At 47.8% G+C, this 17,604-nt stretch overlaps 1 protein-coding gene across 1 annotated transcript in view; it reads left to right on the forward strand.

The window, feature by feature from the left end:
• Ankh (ANKH inorganic pyrophosphate transport regulator) overlaps positions 1–17,604 on the forward strand; it is a 139,886-nt gene that overhangs the window by 110,483 nt on the left and 11,799 nt on the right. The window contains exons 7-8 of the mRNA XM_036207403.1: positions 179–271; positions 3,973–4,068. Of these exons, the coding sequence (XP_036063296.1) occupies positions 179–271; positions 3,973–4,068 (189 nt within the window). The remainder of the gene's footprint in view (positions 1–178; positions 272–3,972; positions 4,069–17,604) is intronic.

The raw sequence follows: 17,604 nt of genomic DNA on the forward strand, positions 1-17,604 counted from the left end.
GGCCTGATCCTTATTCAGTTCACGTGAAACACTGCCCTGCTATCAGCTGTATTCGGTTTCATACCATCTTGTGGCTCGTGAATACACGGGCAGATATGCCAGTAGCCTCGTCACCTGGCAAATCCTGGAGGACTTCCTGCTGATGCCCACACTAACACTGTCCATTCTTCTCTTGCAGGCAGTGGCAATTCTGACAGCTACCTACCCCGTGGGTCACATGCCGTATGGCTGGTTGACAGAAATCCGTGCTGTCTATCCTGCTTTTGACAAGGTGAGACCTCCCTCGATGCCCTGGTGTCAGACACACACTTCCTAACACTGCCACTTGATGGACAGGGTTCTCCAAGGACAAACACTGGACATTTCCCTCTGAGAATAGCAGAGGAAAGTGAGGCTTATCTTGCTGCAGATTCTGTAATGTTTTTCCAATTGGTATTCCTGTGGTCACATTATCCCTCTTGAGTGAGTATTTTCAAGGAGGAAGTAAATAATCCCCACCCCAATCCAGTTCTCCAGGCTTTGTTCCTGTGGCTTATTGTTGATTAGTCCAGGTCATACCTTGTGGATCCTGTACTAGATGTCCAAGCTGTGGGCGTGTGAGGCTGGGGCTTGAGCTCCTAGGCTCATGGCTGTCTTTCTGTGGCAGGGGGATAGGCACAGGCAGTGTCCATGTAGCAAGACTTGTTTCCTGTTTGTTTGGGGTTTTTTCTTAAGGTATATTTATTTGTGTATGTGTATGTGCTATATGGGTTTATGTGCACCAGATGCAGGCAAGTGACCTCAGAGGCCAGAGGACATCAGATCCTCCAGAGGTGGGAGTTACAGGCAATTGTGAGCCACCCAGTGTGGGTGCAGGAAGCCATCTCTCCAGCTCCACACCCCACCTTTCCAATTCAGCCAAAAACCTCAGTGGCCAGCAGCTCTGCCCTCCACAATTGCTGGCCCGTCCAAGGGAGGCATCTAACCCTTTTGACCTCATCTTTGGCTTGGTGGGAACTGTCCTGCTGGTCATTTAGTAAATGTCTTTCTCACTCTACCTCTCTTGTTTAAACGTACAGCCTTTTGCTCTGAAGCAAATAGCTAGCAAGGCGTACTATTTATATATAATGGTGTGTAATGTTCTAAGAGAAAAAAGTGGAAGAGGAACATAACCTGCCCCTTGTTCGTTGTTCTGCCTTGGTGTCTCCTAGCAGTAGCTCGGAGCTATTGCTACCTCTGTTTTCTGTTATCCAAGTCAGAGCCCAGTGAGTAGAGGGAGAAAAGCCCAGGGCCAATGTCTTCAGCAGGTCAAAGTGGTCTGCTGAGCTCTGGTTCTTAACTACACCACACCTGCTTCCTCATCCTCCCTAGCCCTCACTCCAACTTCCTGTGGGCACAAAGGGCCCGTGAAATCGTGCAAACAAGGCCAGGCCAGAGGCTTAAAACTTTTCCATTTTGCTCAGAATACCAGCTCTGAAAGGTCTCCTTTGGTTGTCTAGTAGGAAGGCCAGACTTGTAGAATATAGGTTCCAAGAAAGGTTCCCAACTGCTTCCACCCCACATCACACTCTAAGCCCAGGGCATTCCCCAAGTCTAGATAAAGACCACCATCAGTCTACCACCCTACACACACGCACGCACACATGCACACGCATGCACACACACACACACACACACACACACACACACACACACACATGCACACGCATGCACACACACACACACACTCACACGCACACACACACACACATGCACACTCACATACACACAGATACACACACACACTGTTCTCACCTCTCATGACAGCATTCTTCCATACTGCCCAGCCTCCTGCTATCCCTCCGTTTCCCTTCCCTTTCTTTTCTTGGGTACACACTCATAAAGCCTGACTGTCCTCTCAATTGCAGGGGCCCCTCCCGGGATCCTCGCCTGAGATGGGCTAGTGGTCTTATGCAGGGCGGTGCTGCTGCAGCCCTCCCTTAGTAGTCTATTGGTTCCCACCCACCACCAGTTACCAACATTTGGTGCAGCCGCAGCATGGAGAGTTCCTCCTCTGTAGTATTTTCAGTTGATTCCTATAGACCCCTGAGACTGTGCAAGGTCTGGGTCGCTTTAAGAGAGGGACCTTCTGTAGAGTGAGTGAATGCAACCTATAGATAGAATCACTGCTTTCACTTCAAGGAACATGTATAGTAAGTCCTAGAAAACCAGCACAGATGTCGGTCTTTGCTAAGTCTCAGTTTTCCCTTTGGTTAATAAGATTATACAATGCAACTTAAAGACAAGGGCAGGCACTGAAATGGGTGAGCTCTTGGCTGGGACTGTCCCATCTGAAATTGGTTTCAGCTACCTTATAATAATAAAACTTAACAATACCATACTCTGTGTCTTCAGCAGGAGCTCCCAAGAGAAACATTGTTTTACTCTTAATCACAGAGGTTAGAAGCTTTGAAAATTTTCCTTTAATGAGCCTACCTCTGGCCAGAAACTGGAGTTACTTAGGATCCTTTTCAAACCTCACCCATTGTTTCCACACATTCCAGTGAGTAATCCCAAGCCCTGTTTGGGAGTGCCATCTGGCCACCGATATCTTAGACCCCTCGGAGTGTGCTTCTAGCATTTCCTGTCTAATTGTTGTAGTCTTTGACCTCTCTGTGGGTTCTAGAAGAGCTTTAAAATTGTAGCGCTTCTGACTAAATATAAACCGCATGTGCAAATTCTCCTTTTTTATTTTTTGGTTGTTGTCTATCTAAGAGTTCACCAGGCAAGTAAAATGGAACTATTTCTCTAATGCTGGTGTGCCAGCTCATTTCATCCCCATCTGCAGAGGTATGGAAGTTCTTTCTTACAATGCCCTGCAGGAGTTCTCACACCGCCCAGCAGCATGGGCTAAGTGTATTTGGGTGAGGTTGCCTGATTTCTATAGTGTACCTCCCTCCCTAGTCCCTTAAGCCGATGTGGAGCCAGTTGTCATGGATAGCTTTTGTCCCTCAGCTCCGGAGCTAAGGTGATCTAGAATGGGTCAGGGTTCTTCTGTGATTTCCTTGGGGCGCAGCCAGATCCTCACGTTTGTTAGGAGCTTGCTTGGCAGTGGGCTGGGGCAGCCTCAGCAGGCCTTCTCCCTGTGTACTTTCTAGTGACCTGTGAGAGGATTCATGAACTTCCTGTTTATAGGATGGGCGTACAATTCAGCGCAGCCAATGCTCTTTGAGATCCTGTTCTGTTTAAGGAAGACTGCAAAGTGCTTTGGGGCCAGAGAGTGGGCAAGATATGCAGTATTTAATCTCAGAGGTGCACAGGGGTCTGAAAATGTGCCGATGCATTGTCTACCCAAACAGCTCCATTATCGTCAGGAGTGAGGCCAAGAAAACTGTCGATAAGTCAAAGGTTACAGAGACTTTTCCCAGCAGATGGTCTGGGAAGGGGATGGGCCTTCAGGAGAGGGGTATTTTGAAAACCAGGAGATCCAGCAAAGGGAGGAAAGATAGATGTGTGGATGTAGGAGGAGAGTGAGGAGCCCTGTTTGGGATGCAGGGGGAGAAATAATGGTGGGAAGGTGCATCTGGGGTCCCGGGCAGGCCTTTAAGTGCTCAGGGAAACTTTTATCCCTCTGGTAGGGAGGAGAGGACCCCAGAGGTCAGGGAGCTATGGCATTTAAGGAGACACCAACCCAGGTGGCCAGGCACAAGATCTGCTGAAGCCAAAAGGGGACACATGAGTCAGGAATCAGGCTTCGGCGCCAAGGCCCTTCGGGGTGAGCTGGCAGCCCGGTGCCAAGGGCAGAGGATTGAATGAGCCCAGAGTTGCCTCTGGTTAATGTTCCTGGGCAGGAACCTGACAGCTGTTTCAGAGACCCAATGTGACAGTTGTCTTCCAAGCTGTCACTGGAAATCCATACTTGAGGCCCGTCAAATAAAAGAAGGTGCTCTCTGTGACCTGGGGACCCAGGCAGGATAAGCCAGCCTTGTCATCACTGCCGTTCTCTCTTCCCAGAATAACCCCAGCAATAAACTGGCGAACACAAGCAACACGGTCACCTCGGCCCACATCAAAAAGTTCACCTTTGTCTGCATGGCGCTGTCGCTGACGGTAAGAGGAGAGTGGGGACCTGGGGACAGTGCATGCTCTCCCTCTTTCCCAGTGAGAGCGGGTGTGTTCACGAAGAGGGAGATTGCCATCTTCGAAGAAAGAATTGTGTGTTCCATACTGTGATACTTGCCCATCTTAGTTAATGATGGATTGTTGTTCAAGACCATTGGCTCTAGGAATAAAGGTATTCCCATTGCTTCCCAGACCCACAGACATGATCAAGAAAGGCAGCTTTAATTTGCATAATACTCTTCTCTATTTCTTGTGTGTATATGTGTATTTCAATAACCCCTTCCTGGACCTCTATCTATCTTACTTACTTATTTCTCATTTAGCCTCGACATGATGATTCAACTAGTGTGGCTAACCAGCTTGTTCCAAGGGATCCTCTGCATCCATCTCCCAAGTGCCAGGATTACAGACAGCTGTCATAGCCATCTATTTAGTTTGCAGGCATCACCTGTTTCTAGGAATTGAGTGTAGGGCACTGCACATGCTAGGTGAGCTCCCTGTCTTGAAACTATATCCCTAGCCCAGGTTTCTTCTCTTGCTACATAATTTCCAATGCATCTTTTAAACTGCCAGGCAACTTTGTAAGCACCACTGCCCTTTCCCAAACTTAACTAGTATTATTTTATTTTCTCTAGTAGAAATTCCTTTCCTAATTACATTGTTCTGATATAGCTGACTTACTTGGCCATATTAGGGGGGCCTCTCCTGAGTTCCAAAACCTCTGCATGAATACAGAGGACAGGGCTGTGAATAAGAGAGAACACCATTGAGCCGTTGGTGCCTAGGTACACTTTCTTTTTTTTAAGTACAGTCTCACTATGTAACCGTGACTGGCCTGGAACTCACTATGTAGACCAGGCTAGCCTAGAATTCACTGAGATTTGCCTGCCTCAGCCTCCCAGGAGCTGGGTGTACGTTCTTAAGCAAAAACACATCCCAGCTTTAACAAGTTGCCATGTGGAAAATCATATTCAGAAAACATGAGGGAAAAGGCTCAGGCTGTAAAAGCCAAAAGACATACTATATGATTTAAGATTGATAGTTTAAACATTTACTAAAGGCAGGGAAAAGCAAACCAATTTACATGGTAGCTGTGCCGTGTGATTGCTAAGGGATTAAAGAATATGGCTCCTTTGAACTTAGCTCGGTTTTCCTTTATAGCTGTGGCTATGCTACTCCTAAAATCCTACAGAACTTAATGTCGCTCTATACATACTATATAATGATTGTGCAGTCATCATTAACCACCAGTACAGAGGGCAAAGGGCTGAAGTGTCTTCCTGAGCCTGGGAAGACAGTAACTGCCACCTTCACCATAGTCCTAAGAGCCATTTTGCTTGATGAGCAGTGTTGATCATCCTTGAAAAGCAAGCCCTGAATGTGCTTCAGGCCTCCAGTGGCCACTCAACACCTACAGCTTACTATCTGGTCCAGCACCTGGATAATATATGACAGGGCCAAGACAAGACACATGCCCACAAAGCCTCTGATATCACTGAGTCATACCGTCATGTCCTCAGCACCCATCACCACTAATACTCCCCCTCCAGCCACCTGTCCCTGTGAGACGGGGTGATACACACTGAACCCAAGGCTCCTAGCTAGGAGGGAATTTCTGATCACTTCTGTGCTTGGAGTTGACCAGTGACCCCAGGCGACCTGTTCCCCTGTTGGCATTTTTTTTTTCTTTCTTCCTATGGTGTGCCAGTTTTTCCATAGTTCCCTAAAATGTTAGCAAAACAGTGAACAACTTTGAAACTGCTCAAAGGGGTATTTTAGGAAAAAACCAGAGAAGTTTCTGTTCCAGGAACAGGCCTCAGCTTTTGGAGACTGTTAAATGACTTGGAGTCCAAAGCTGACTTGAAGCCAGTTCTTGGGACAGACTCATCTGCTTGGAGAGCTGACGGTGCAGGGCTGTTATTGGGGGGCTGTCATTGGCTCAGCTGCCAGAGTTCCCAGCCTGTCTTCTCTCACGTGGACGTACCTTCTTGTAGCTGGAGTTGAGTGAAGGAGAACATGACCACACTGGGTGTGAGGACTGCCTTCCCCACTGTCATTTGTAGCCAATAATTTGAACCTCTGCAAATTTGACCTTCAGCAAATTTAAAATAATGAGAGGATTTGGAAAAATACTTATCTCCCAGGCGAATGTTGATTTCTTATTTTAATCCCAGATCAAGAAAATGTGCAGGAAGAACTAGTTTAGTACACGTCTACCTTAGAAATGGCCATGGAAGCCCTTGTTAGAAGACTTGGAGATGAACAGTTAAAACCTTTAATTTTCAGAGAAAGCAACAACTTAGGATAGTGATCTATCTATGAGCCCAGCAACAGAACCTGCCTGAGCTCAGCCACCTGGAACTCTGTCTCATTAGCCTCCCCAAGTCTCCAGATGAAATTGTTTCTTCAACATTAAAGGCTACAGTATTTGAATTTGTAGCTCAGTTGTCAGTATAATATAAACAGTATAAAAAAGCCTGTTGATCCAACATCTTGGCCAGAGGAATTGTCCCTAAAAAGCACATAGAAAGTGCAAAACTGGGTTTTTCTATACTGAACCTTTAATTGTCGGTGTATGTGTATGTGTGTATACCCTATAGAAAATGTAAAATTGGGTTTTTCTATACTGAACCTTTAAGTGTGTGTGTGTGTGTGTGTGTGTGTGTGTGTGTGTGTGTGTATACTTTTGATATCACATGACACATTAATTCTTGCACATCTACTGGTACCCTTCAGTCTCTGACATTCACAAGGCAGGTCTGTGATGTGGTTGGTCCCTAGGCCACAGAACCCATCCATGATAACCCGTGAATCAACCAAGCAGTTGTCGCACCTTATCTATGGCTCCTGCTCTCTATGAAGATGTTATTCAGGGGGAATGTAAATCAGAGAAGCCACATTTGCTGCGGTGGCTCATTAGCATCTTGCTGCTCACCCTCCGGATCACAATTCACAGAACTGTCTGGTCTGGAAACCGACAGATCCAGTGAGATAAGGGAAAGGTTCCGGATCTTTAGTGGAGCTAAAGGATCCAGTACAAGTGAGTAGAGTGTCGGATAAGTAAGCCTTTAGGAGCAAGGGGGAAGTAGACTGGGGCTAGCTAGCTACAGTCTAAGGAAAAGAGAACAAAAATGACTTGGAGCATTATCAAAGGATGGCTTGCCTTCCGGGAGTGCTGTATTGTAGCCGTACAGGAGAGGCTGTGACCCGGACAAGAAAGCAGCCTCAAAGAACAGGTGGCCGTCCATGCAGTGGACTCTGCCACCAGAACCTGTCTATAGAGCCACGGTCGCTTTTACTTTTGTGTCTGTTAGGTCGTGTGACAGCTAGCATGTCCTAGAAGTCTGTTTGTCTGGGTAGATGTTGTTATGAGCATGAGGGAGGAAGGTGTGGAGTCGGCAATAAGGAAAACTTCCGTTGCTGAGGAAAGAAATGGCTACCCGAGCTGGAAATCCCTGCCACGTGCTTGACCACAAAGTGCATCATCCTGCTGAACTCTAGATTTGGGGCTGAAGTCAAAACTGAGACCCGAGTGGGCTCATGTCTCCCCAATAGTAGTGTTGGTAAGGAATAAGTATCCCCCAAAGGTGACAGACCACATGTGTCAAGGACCCAGGTCAGCTCCATGAAAGCCAAGAAATCAGGCTGCTAAATTTACTGCATTTACTCATTAACCCAAAACTTGTTTGGGGATCCCCTTTCCTTTGAACTCCTTCTGACACTTGTAACAAATTGTGGTAAACAGGGGAGCCCTAACAGCTTCGGCTGCTCACAGTTGACCGGCTTCCGGCCGACTTCACAAAGGTCTTTGAAGAGCACGGGTACTTCTCCTCTCGGATCCTCCAGTGCTTTAGCTTTGGGGAACAGGTGCCAAGAATGGGGCCCCTCTGTCCCAGGAGAAGTGGAAAGGAATCTGTGCAAAACACTGGCTTGGCTGCCTTGGAGGCCTTCCCAAGCCCCTTTGTGCACAGTAGGAACAGGCACTGGTCCAGATGGACCTTGGCAAGTGGAGCCAGTGGGGCACTTTTGTGCAGTGAACACCCTACCCAGCCATCCCAACACCCCCTGAATGCTAGATCCCATGGAAGTCAGAGAAGCAAAAAGCAAGGCCCACAGAGAGAAAATAAGCCATCAGACAGATGGAGAGGGGGGGACAAGGAGAGGGGGGAGGGGTCAGCTAGTCAGAAAAAAAGGAGGTTGCCACAGAAAGATGGGCAGAATGGAGCCAGACGGTGGTGGCGCACGCCAGGCGGATCTCTGTGAGTTCAAGGCCAGCCTGGGCTACAGAGTGAGTTCCAAGAAAAGGTGCAAAACTACACAGAGAAACCCTGTCTCAAAAAACCAAAATAATAATAATAATAATAATAATAATAATAATAATAATAATAATAATAAAGATGGGCAGAATGCCAGAGGTACAGGAACACTCAAAACAGGAGAGTGAGGAGCCCCAAACCCTGGAGCTCTCACCCACGGTCCAGGGTTTTGGAAGTCTTTCCAGTGATTGTGAACTTCAGATGCTGTGGTCGAGGTCCTCAAATACTTATGCTTGGGTCTGGCCTTTCCCCAACCAGGGTCCACTCTAACGGTAATCACCTCCTTGAGGCCCCACCTGAAACACCAGTCAGACTATATATCCACCCACTTAACACCCCCCCAAATGGGGATTACATTCCAATACATCACCCACTGAGACATGACACTACCTACCAAGTCCCACTGCACAGGCTCTGTTCCATCCTCAATTTACCATTAGAGACCAGAAAAGTCCTAGAGAGAAGTAGCTAGACCAGGAATCATTTGGCTTGTCACAGAGCAAGGAAGCAGGAAGATAATTAGCTTACTATCAGGAAGCATGCTTGAAGATGCTCTGTGGCCATGAGAAAAATGGGTTTTACTAGATCCACTTAAATACAGAAACCAAACCCATCCAGGACACTGATGGGAGTAGTGTTTAGGAAGCAGCTCTCAGCTCCAGTGTGGCTGGGTCCAACCCCACTGCAACCCCCAAGAAATGTCAGAGAGACTCGAGGATGTGACACCTGGCTTATCTTGTGTCAAGGCTTTCAGATTAGAGGTTCTTCCTGTGAGAGCTTCCCCCTCCCCTTGAGGAGAGCCTGAAACAGATGGATTGCCTTGCCTGGAGCAGGAGGGGACCCAGCAAAACTGAAAGTATCTCAGTTCTTTGAAATATTATCTTGCAGGGCATGGTGATCAGAGACATACTGATCTCCATGAGCTTAAAGCCAGCCTGTTCTGCTTAGAAACCTATCTCGAAATACAGGGCTGGAGGTGTGGCTGCTTGGTGAGATGCTTGCCTAGCCACACAAAGCCCTGGCTTTGATCTCCAGCACTGGGCACAGTGACCTTTGCCTATAATCCCAGCACTCCACAGGTGGAAACAGAGAGGGTCAGAAGTTCAGGTCATCATCCTTGGTTATGTGATGAGTTCAAGGCCAGCCTGGATTGAATGAGACTTCAAAAAGATTATTTTTTTTTAATTATCTTAAAATCTACCAAGGACACTTAGGATAAAACAGCCCGATAAAGACCCAGAGTGCCTGGTCTAAATGCTAAGTTGCCGCTGGAAACCTTTGCTGAAGAGAGAGATGATTTGGTTCAGGAACAATCTGAAAGAATCAGCCCTGTCTGGGGTCAGCAGAGGGGTGCTGGCTTGCTCTGCCAGGGCCTCAGCATGACCGAGTGCAGCCACGCCTAGCACCCAGGCTGGAGAGGGACGCTCCCCCGGGCTTTGTTCCGTGCATTCTGTTCTAAGGGCTCTGGATCAGATGGTCCACTAGTCCAGACCCAATCAAGAGCTCTGAATAGTGCCATGAAATTGTTCTTGGGGATCTTGTCATCCCGTCTGAGCCCCCAAAGGACCACTGGACTGAAAAAGAGCATATGTGGTAAGTGACAAGAAAACCTGCTTGCCAGTCACTGAAAGCTGCCAGAGTCTCTCTCTGTGTCGAGGGGGATCTTAACTGAGGGCTCTGAAGAACGCATGGACCCTCGGCAAGAAATTGAAGCATGTAGGATCCACCCGGATGATCTCATTTCAAAGTCCTTCATTTAATCACACCTGTTACCAGAGAAAGTATATTTAGTAGTTGTGGGGATCAGGGGCTGCGTATTATCTCTGGGTGGTCCTTATACCTCCAACTACAGGTACTAAGGGGTACTTTAGAGAAAAAGAAAATACAGTCATCTCTCCTAACCCACAGATTTTCCTTCTGTGGTTTCAGCTACCTGTGGTCAACCACAGCCCCAAAATATGACATGGAAAGTTCCAGAGAGTTTATAACTACAATTCTGAGTAGCATAACGAAATCCCATGCCGTCCTGTTCTTTCCTGCCTAGGACGTGAAGCTACCCTTTGTCCAGTGTTACCACTCTGCATGCGTTACAGGCATGTTAGTCACTGCCAGAGTTAACCTTGTTGGCTTGAGTAGCTTGAGAAACACCTGGGTGATTATTACAACACACCTTTGGGTGTGTCTGAGAGCGTTTCTCCAGAGGGGGAGGGAGGGAGGAAAACCTGTCCTGAGTCTAGGCAGCACCGTGACATGGGCTGGGACTCCAGGTGGAATGAAAGGGAGAAATCTCCAGTGCATATGGGTCCTCTCTCTCTCTCTCTCTCTCTCTCTCTCTCTCTCTCTCTCTCTCTCTCTCTCTCTCTCTCCTTCCTGGCCCCTGTGATGGGAGCTGCTCTTCCTGCCACACCTCCCCAGCTGTGATAGACTGAAACCTCTGGAGCGGTGGCCAAAATGAGTCTTTCCTCCCTTGGAGGTCTAGCTTTCTAGCATTTGAGTGTAGTAACGTGTGGCCATGCTAGGCAATCACTTAGTAGTGGCCATGTCAAGTGTGAGGTTGAATGCTGTGGGCAGATCACATCGCAGGATCAGACATTTGCACATGCCGTATACCTGAATTATCGTAGTTCTGCATCACAGGCCTGTGTCGTTCCCCCCCACTGATCTTACCCCACTGGTCACAGGAGGGGTGAGCACAGTACAGTGAGGCATTTTGAGAGAGACCACCCTGACATAAGTATCGTCAGGACAGCTAGTGTTGTTGCAATAGGTCATACTATCAGGTTTATTAGTTGTTAATCGCCTGCTTTTTATGTATAAGTTGAACTCTATGTTAGGTATGTCAGCACAAGAAAAATCAGTGTATATAGGGTTTGGTACTATGTAAGGTTTTACACATCCACCAAGATTCCTAGGGTGTGTGTCCCTGGAGGATAAAAAGGAGCTCTTATGAAAGGAAGGAAGGTAACAGACATGGTATTGTTGGAAATAAGCTCAGGGTCGCAAAGGAAGAGATGACCACTCCCAATTGCAGATTCTGGACAAGGCAAACTCAATCTTGATCCAGACAGTGAGCTGGGGAAGAGCAAACACACACCAGGGCAGGAAGTACACCTGGTTTCTGTTCTAACTCAGGTCCTGGCTGGGGGCGGGGGCGGGAGGTGGGGGAGTCCAACCTCACAGTCGTATTCAATTGGCTAGTTTGGAAAGAATTGGTGCCCAGGAAATGAAGGAGGAATAGGAAATGGGTCACTGCTCCAAGCCATCAACTTCCTAGAGTAAAGCAGTGGAATTATTGGGTGAGGAGGATCAGACATTTGCACAAAAGTCTTACAGGATGAGGTTTAAAAAAAAAAAAAATTGAATTTCTTGTCCTAACCACAAATTTTATAGTATTCAATACTATAAAATATTGAAGACTCATATTTGATATTTCTTACAGCATGTTGTTCAGGATGTCACCGAGGACTGTCTTGAGGACCATGCAAATGCCAGAAGAGCTGCAAAAGCCTATTTACTTATTAGCCCATGACATTTTCTTTTATTTTTCCTTGTAGCTCTCCTGAGAAAATGAAACACAAACTATAAGTCAGGTCTGACCTCGCCAAGTCACCTTTGACTTAGAGTTTTCGTTAACTTAAGACCGCAAGTGTTTATGAATTAGCCGTGGGGCACCAGAATAAGCCTGAGCCCAGTAAGATCCAGGCAACCATATTATTTTGGCAGTCCAGAACTGGCCCCTCGTGGAATCCTCCTTTGGGATCCTAGTGGGCTCCAGCCATCTCCAGAAGTCGCTGTCACTTGGGAGTTTTTCAGCAAGTTGACAGCATGATCTGAGTCTCTGAATGTTCTCACAGAATGCTCCGACTCCCTCCCGTCTGGCCTTCAGATCCTCTCATGCTCTCTGTGCACCTTTTCTGGCTTTAAGTCTGTGCTGTGCCCTAGTCTGGTGCACACTGCCACTGTAGGATACCACAGCCTGAACAGTTTAAAGAGAGCAGGTATTGTAGCCTCTGGGGAGAAGAGGGCGGCCACGCACCTCCTGAGGCCCTTCTTGAGTCAATTTTTGCCAATCTAACCCTGAACTCACTCCACAGCCAGTTGGTCTCTCGAGCCCCAGTGCTGGAAGGCACATGAGTGCCATTGCAGCAGAGGCCACCAGATCTGAGGAGGAGGGCGTTTGGTACTCTGAAGATCTTAGTCCTTAGAATTTCAGGCTTCAGAGAGATGTGCCCCAGGAAGAGAAGGCAGAGCAATGGAAGAGGCTTGAACATCCGCTCTTTCAGGTCTCCCTTTGACACATGAGTCCTCCCTCATGAGTCACAGATTGCCTCCAGTGCCGCTCCATAGGCTCAGTGTGGTCTAATACCAGTGGGCTCAGTGGATTCAAAGATGTAGGAGCTCTGCCTCTGCACCCCAATTTGCCTCCACCTTTGAAAGGTAACAAGGTCACCTCCATGTTAATGTCCACAGTATCTGATTCCCTAGGAGAGCCAGGCAGCTCCTGAGGTCTACCTGTGCTCTGAGTCACACACCACGGGTAGATAGAGAGGCACGGGGACCAAAATGCCCAGGTTAGGAGTCAGAAGCTGGGATCAGGGTCTGCACAGCATCTCATGTCTTCCGTGTCCCCGTCTCAGAGCTATTGGCCATGATTCAAGAGCTGCCTGGCTCCCCATTTTGTCTTCTGCTTTGGCTTAATAGGTAGAGTCTTCCATATGCTGGTCACATCAGGACCACCTCCTGTCTAGTAGCATCCCATTGTTCCTGACTAGACAATGGCAACACCCAAGCTGTTAAAGATTCAAAACCACTCCCGGGGGTTCTGTTTCGGTGGCCTCTGGGTCCAGATTAGCGGTGGAGCTCCTATGCATGACCCGGTCTTACCTCTTGGTTGCTAAACTGCCCCACTATGCAGCTGTCACTCAGCTGTCCCCGGGCGATGCTGGGGCCTGTCCCAGCCTTGGTACCACGCTGACCCTTTGTCTAGAACAAAGGCTGCCTGTGTCAGCCTTTGTTTCTGCTGTTCGCCCCTCCCCCGCACCAGGAGGCGGAGACTGCTGCCTCATTGTTCCCATTATCCCGCTGAAGAAAATGACTCCCTTGTGCATAGGGGCAGGAATGGGACAGAAGGTAAATGAACAGAGGTTGCAGCTCTCTCATACCAAGGCACAGGACGGAGTTCTTTCCAGTGCCTTAGGGCATCCTGGAAAGAGGGAGGGGTGGGGGCTGAATCCCCATCACAGGGTGTATTAGTGGCGCTGTTCCAGCATTGGATGGGGACTATGTGAAATAACGTGGAAAGCCCTCGGCCTGAGGTAACCCAGGAGAGTTTGTTCCCACCGGAACTGTTTCCCTTCCCTCCACACTTCTCTCTGGAAGCTGGCAGGGTCTAGCTTTTTAATCCCACACCCCTTGCAGATTTGGGAGACTGATTTGTTGGAGAGACTCAGAAAAATTTAAATAATTAAAATTGGACCCCAAGCCCTCTTCATAATAGACTGTGTATATCCACACGTGCTATGAAAAACAGACATCAAGCGCGTGATGCTGTTACAAGACAGTTGCAATTTTTTGAACATTTTTTTTCCTTTTTCTCTAAATTTTTGGCATTTACGTATATGTACTCTGTGTGTCTGTATGTGTGGGGGCACAGGTGAATGCTGATACATGTGTATGTGTGTGTGTTCACATGGAGTTGATGTCAAATGTCTTGTTCGATTGCTCTCTACTTTATATTTTTAGATAATTTTTATTTTAATATTATGTTTGTTAGTATTTGCCTGTGCACCCCATGCATGCATGCCCTCAGAGGACAGAAGAGGGCATTGCATCCCTTAGGACTGGACTTACAGATGGTTTAGAGCACCCAGGTGGGTGTTGGGGATGAACTTGGCTCCTCTGAAAGGGGAGCTGGTACGTTAACCATTGAGCCAACTCTCCAACTCCAAGGGTTTTGTGTTTGTTTCTTTCTTTGTTGAGATTAGGTCTCATTATGTAGTCCTGGTTGTACTGAAACTTACTTTGTAGTCCAGGCTGGCCTCAAACTCACAAAGATCTACCACTTCTGCCTCCTGAGTGCTGGGATTAGTCATGTGCCACCACCATGGGCTACTTTATTTTTTGAGGCAGTATCTCTTGCTGGTCTGGAGCTGGCCAGTTCCAGCCAGTCTAGTCAGGCAGCTTTTACCAGAGATCCCCTGTCTTTGCCTCCCAAGTGTTGAGATTCCAGGTAGCCAACAAACATCCCCATCTATGCCTTTTATCTAATTCTGGTCCCCAGGCTTGCACAGCAGGAGCTCTACCCACTGATCCATTTCCCCAATCCCTAAGAAAACATCTTAACTGTAGTAAGCGACACATAATCTAAAGTTACCATCTTGTCCACTGTGTTGCTGCAGAGAGGTACATTCCTATGGTTGTTTTGCTGAACTTAGTCTGTGTGCACTCTGCCCCTCTCCCTAAGCCTCAAATTCTGAGTTGATTGTTAAGTCAGCAAGAAAAAGCTACACTGAAGCTAAGGTGTGGAACTTTCTTGACATCCTTCAACTCTGGTAAGAACTGGAATCAAACATGCTGTAGATACAGCCTGTGGAGCGGGCAGGTGTGTGGCACCCAGTACCCTCTCTGTGTTTGGTGCATGGCGCCCCCTGCTGTTGCCATGTCATCTTTCCTCCATGTAGTACTGTGTGATGGGGCTGTCTCGAAGAATGAGCTTTTGACCATCTCATCAAACCTCAGTCAGAGGAATGGTTTTCGTCTTTTTACTCTATAGAAAAACAGCGATTATAAAACTCCATCTGAAGATGCTTACTTTTTCTTTTTTCTTTTTAACCATGAATTACACTTGAAAGGGAAATGGTAGCATCCACGTCTTCACCAGTTATTCACGACAGATGTGGAATAGCTGTGATGGCCAGCAGGCCAGATGGAGAATATCAGGTGCAACGTCAGCATCTTATCCTATGCTTTACCAGCTCTCCAGCACAGAAACCCAAGATGTTTCCGGGATGCGTAGGACCGGCACTGTATTCAGCAGGCCGACACTTTGCCAGCCTGACCTTATGTCAGTCATCCTTCCTCCCAGGGTTCCCCACCTGTGTCCTTCTCCTTCCCCATGGAGTGCCTGTTCCTAAGCCACCTTCTCCCACTGTCCTTTTCAAGTGCTGTCTCTTGTGGTTTTTCATGAAGTCGCCCTTCAGCAGATGCTTAGCAGTTCCCTGGGATGCGGTAGTCACTCCAGCCTTGCTTCCTGTCCTTCCACGCTGCTCCTCCCCATGAGACAGTCCTACCCGTTACTTTCACATGCTACTGTTACTAGGCATTTCCACGCTGGCAAGACATCATGGCTTTCTCCTTCAGAACTGAGATGTGCACACAAGACATTGGCTGCTGAAACTGAGCCCTTGGCTTCCTTTGGACGCCTCCTCCCTCCCAAACATGACTTCTCGTGCCCCTGACAAAATATACACGAAGACCCGTTTTTCTGCAGAGATATAAACAGGGATCTGTTTTATTTAAAACTGTTTCTGGTTGGTGGGGAAGTGGGGGCATACCAGGGTGTCTTTGAAGTAGAAGGAGCATCTCTTAGCTTTTGTTGTGTATAGTTTGAGGGGTGAGGATCCCCGGGAGCTCAGTGGCCACCAAAGCCACCCGCTTCTTGTCTTGTGAATCTGAGCGATGAAATTTCACAGGCCACAGGGGATGATTTCAGAAAGAATTACTTTACTTGAGCGGGCTTAAGAGAGGAAGAAGACAGCTGCCCCTGTACTGGAGGGTCCCAGGGAGGGGTGGGCCCTTAGCCACACAGCTGTGGAGTCATAATGCTTCACTGATGGAGGCGAAGGGAAGGGAAGGGCTGTCCGTCCAGTTCCTTGCAGCCACGGCTGTGGCCTAAGTGTGTCTTCCTGGCAAGAATGCTCCTTCAGGGAAAGCGCTAAGGAGACAGCAGACCCCTTACTGGCTTCTCAAAGCCTCTGGCCACGACAGAACCAAGGACATTTTTGGCTTTGACGTTCCTTTTCTGGTATCTCTGGGCTCCAGCTAGGAGGCTAAGAAAGAAAGTGGCCACTTTTCTTTGGGGGTTTTTTACCCATAACTGCCTAGCCAAATTCTATCACCCTTTCTCATGAATATTCTTTGTGGAAACTGTGGGCAAATACAAACAGGGAAATGAAATCAATCCGGACCCCACCATGTCTAGGTGAGTCCACTAGTGATGTCTGTTGGAGTCCCAGGAAGTCACTTGGATCAATAGAAGCCGTCAGTAATGAGCTGAGGGTATCCAGCCACACGGAAGTACTGCGTCCACAGCTCGACTTTCCCACTGAAGGAAGCCGACACTGATTTCCTTCCTGGGTTAAACCTTTATGTCAGTATGAACCAATCCCAACTCAGCACACAGGTCCTCTAAGGAGGGTGGTGTTCACAGCAGTCCTGTAAGGGTGGGTATGGGTACCATCCCATCTAGGAAATGAAGGTGCTGAGGCATTTTCGCCTGGAAGCAAAATACAAAGAAATGGTGGTTGGAATTCACCCCAGGCGGCCAGGACTCCATACTAGTTATTGCTAACACCTCATTACGGAGCTGAACTCCTGATCTGTGTCTTTAAGCACTGGCCTCCCCATGGGGGATTTCAACCCAGTTGCACATCTGTTCTTTCTAGTAAATGCTCTAAATAACAATGATGCCCTGGGCCAGGCATTTTAATTCAGGACAGCTGTATGCATTTTACTTCTTTCTAACTTCAGGAGATCAGAATTTCTCCTTGACTGCTAATTCTAGTTATTAGGCCATGGAGAAACTTTGTGAATTCCTCAAATGTAGAACCATCAGATTGAGGAAATTCAAAAGCCAGATCACTGTGCAACACTGTCTGTAGAGCAGAGGGCTCAGGACACCCAACAATGGATGCACCTCTCTCTCACCCCACAGAAGCCTTGTGTGTTCTGAATTGAAATGCCAATGGGGAATAGCTGCCTTCTCAAATCCTGTTAATGAAACTTCACCATTGTTGACCTTGACTTTGATCACGTGACCCAGTGATGCTGTTTGGTGGCTCTCACCCTCTCTGTGTGCTTTGACAGGATTTGTCCTTGGTCAGCCCAATGGGCCGGAAGGTGTGCTCTCTTCCCTATTTGTCTGTTTCTGTCAGCATGGACTTTGGGATGCTCCTTTTATGCTTGGGGTTGTATCAAGGCTGTTTGATTG

The sequence above is a fragment of the Onychomys torridus genome, chromosome 15 (genome assembly GCF_903995425.1).
Source record: "Onychomys torridus chromosome 15, mOncTor1.1, whole genome shotgun sequence".
Taxonomy (NCBI): domain Eukaryota; kingdom Metazoa; phylum Chordata; class Mammalia; order Rodentia; family Cricetidae; genus Onychomys; species Onychomys torridus.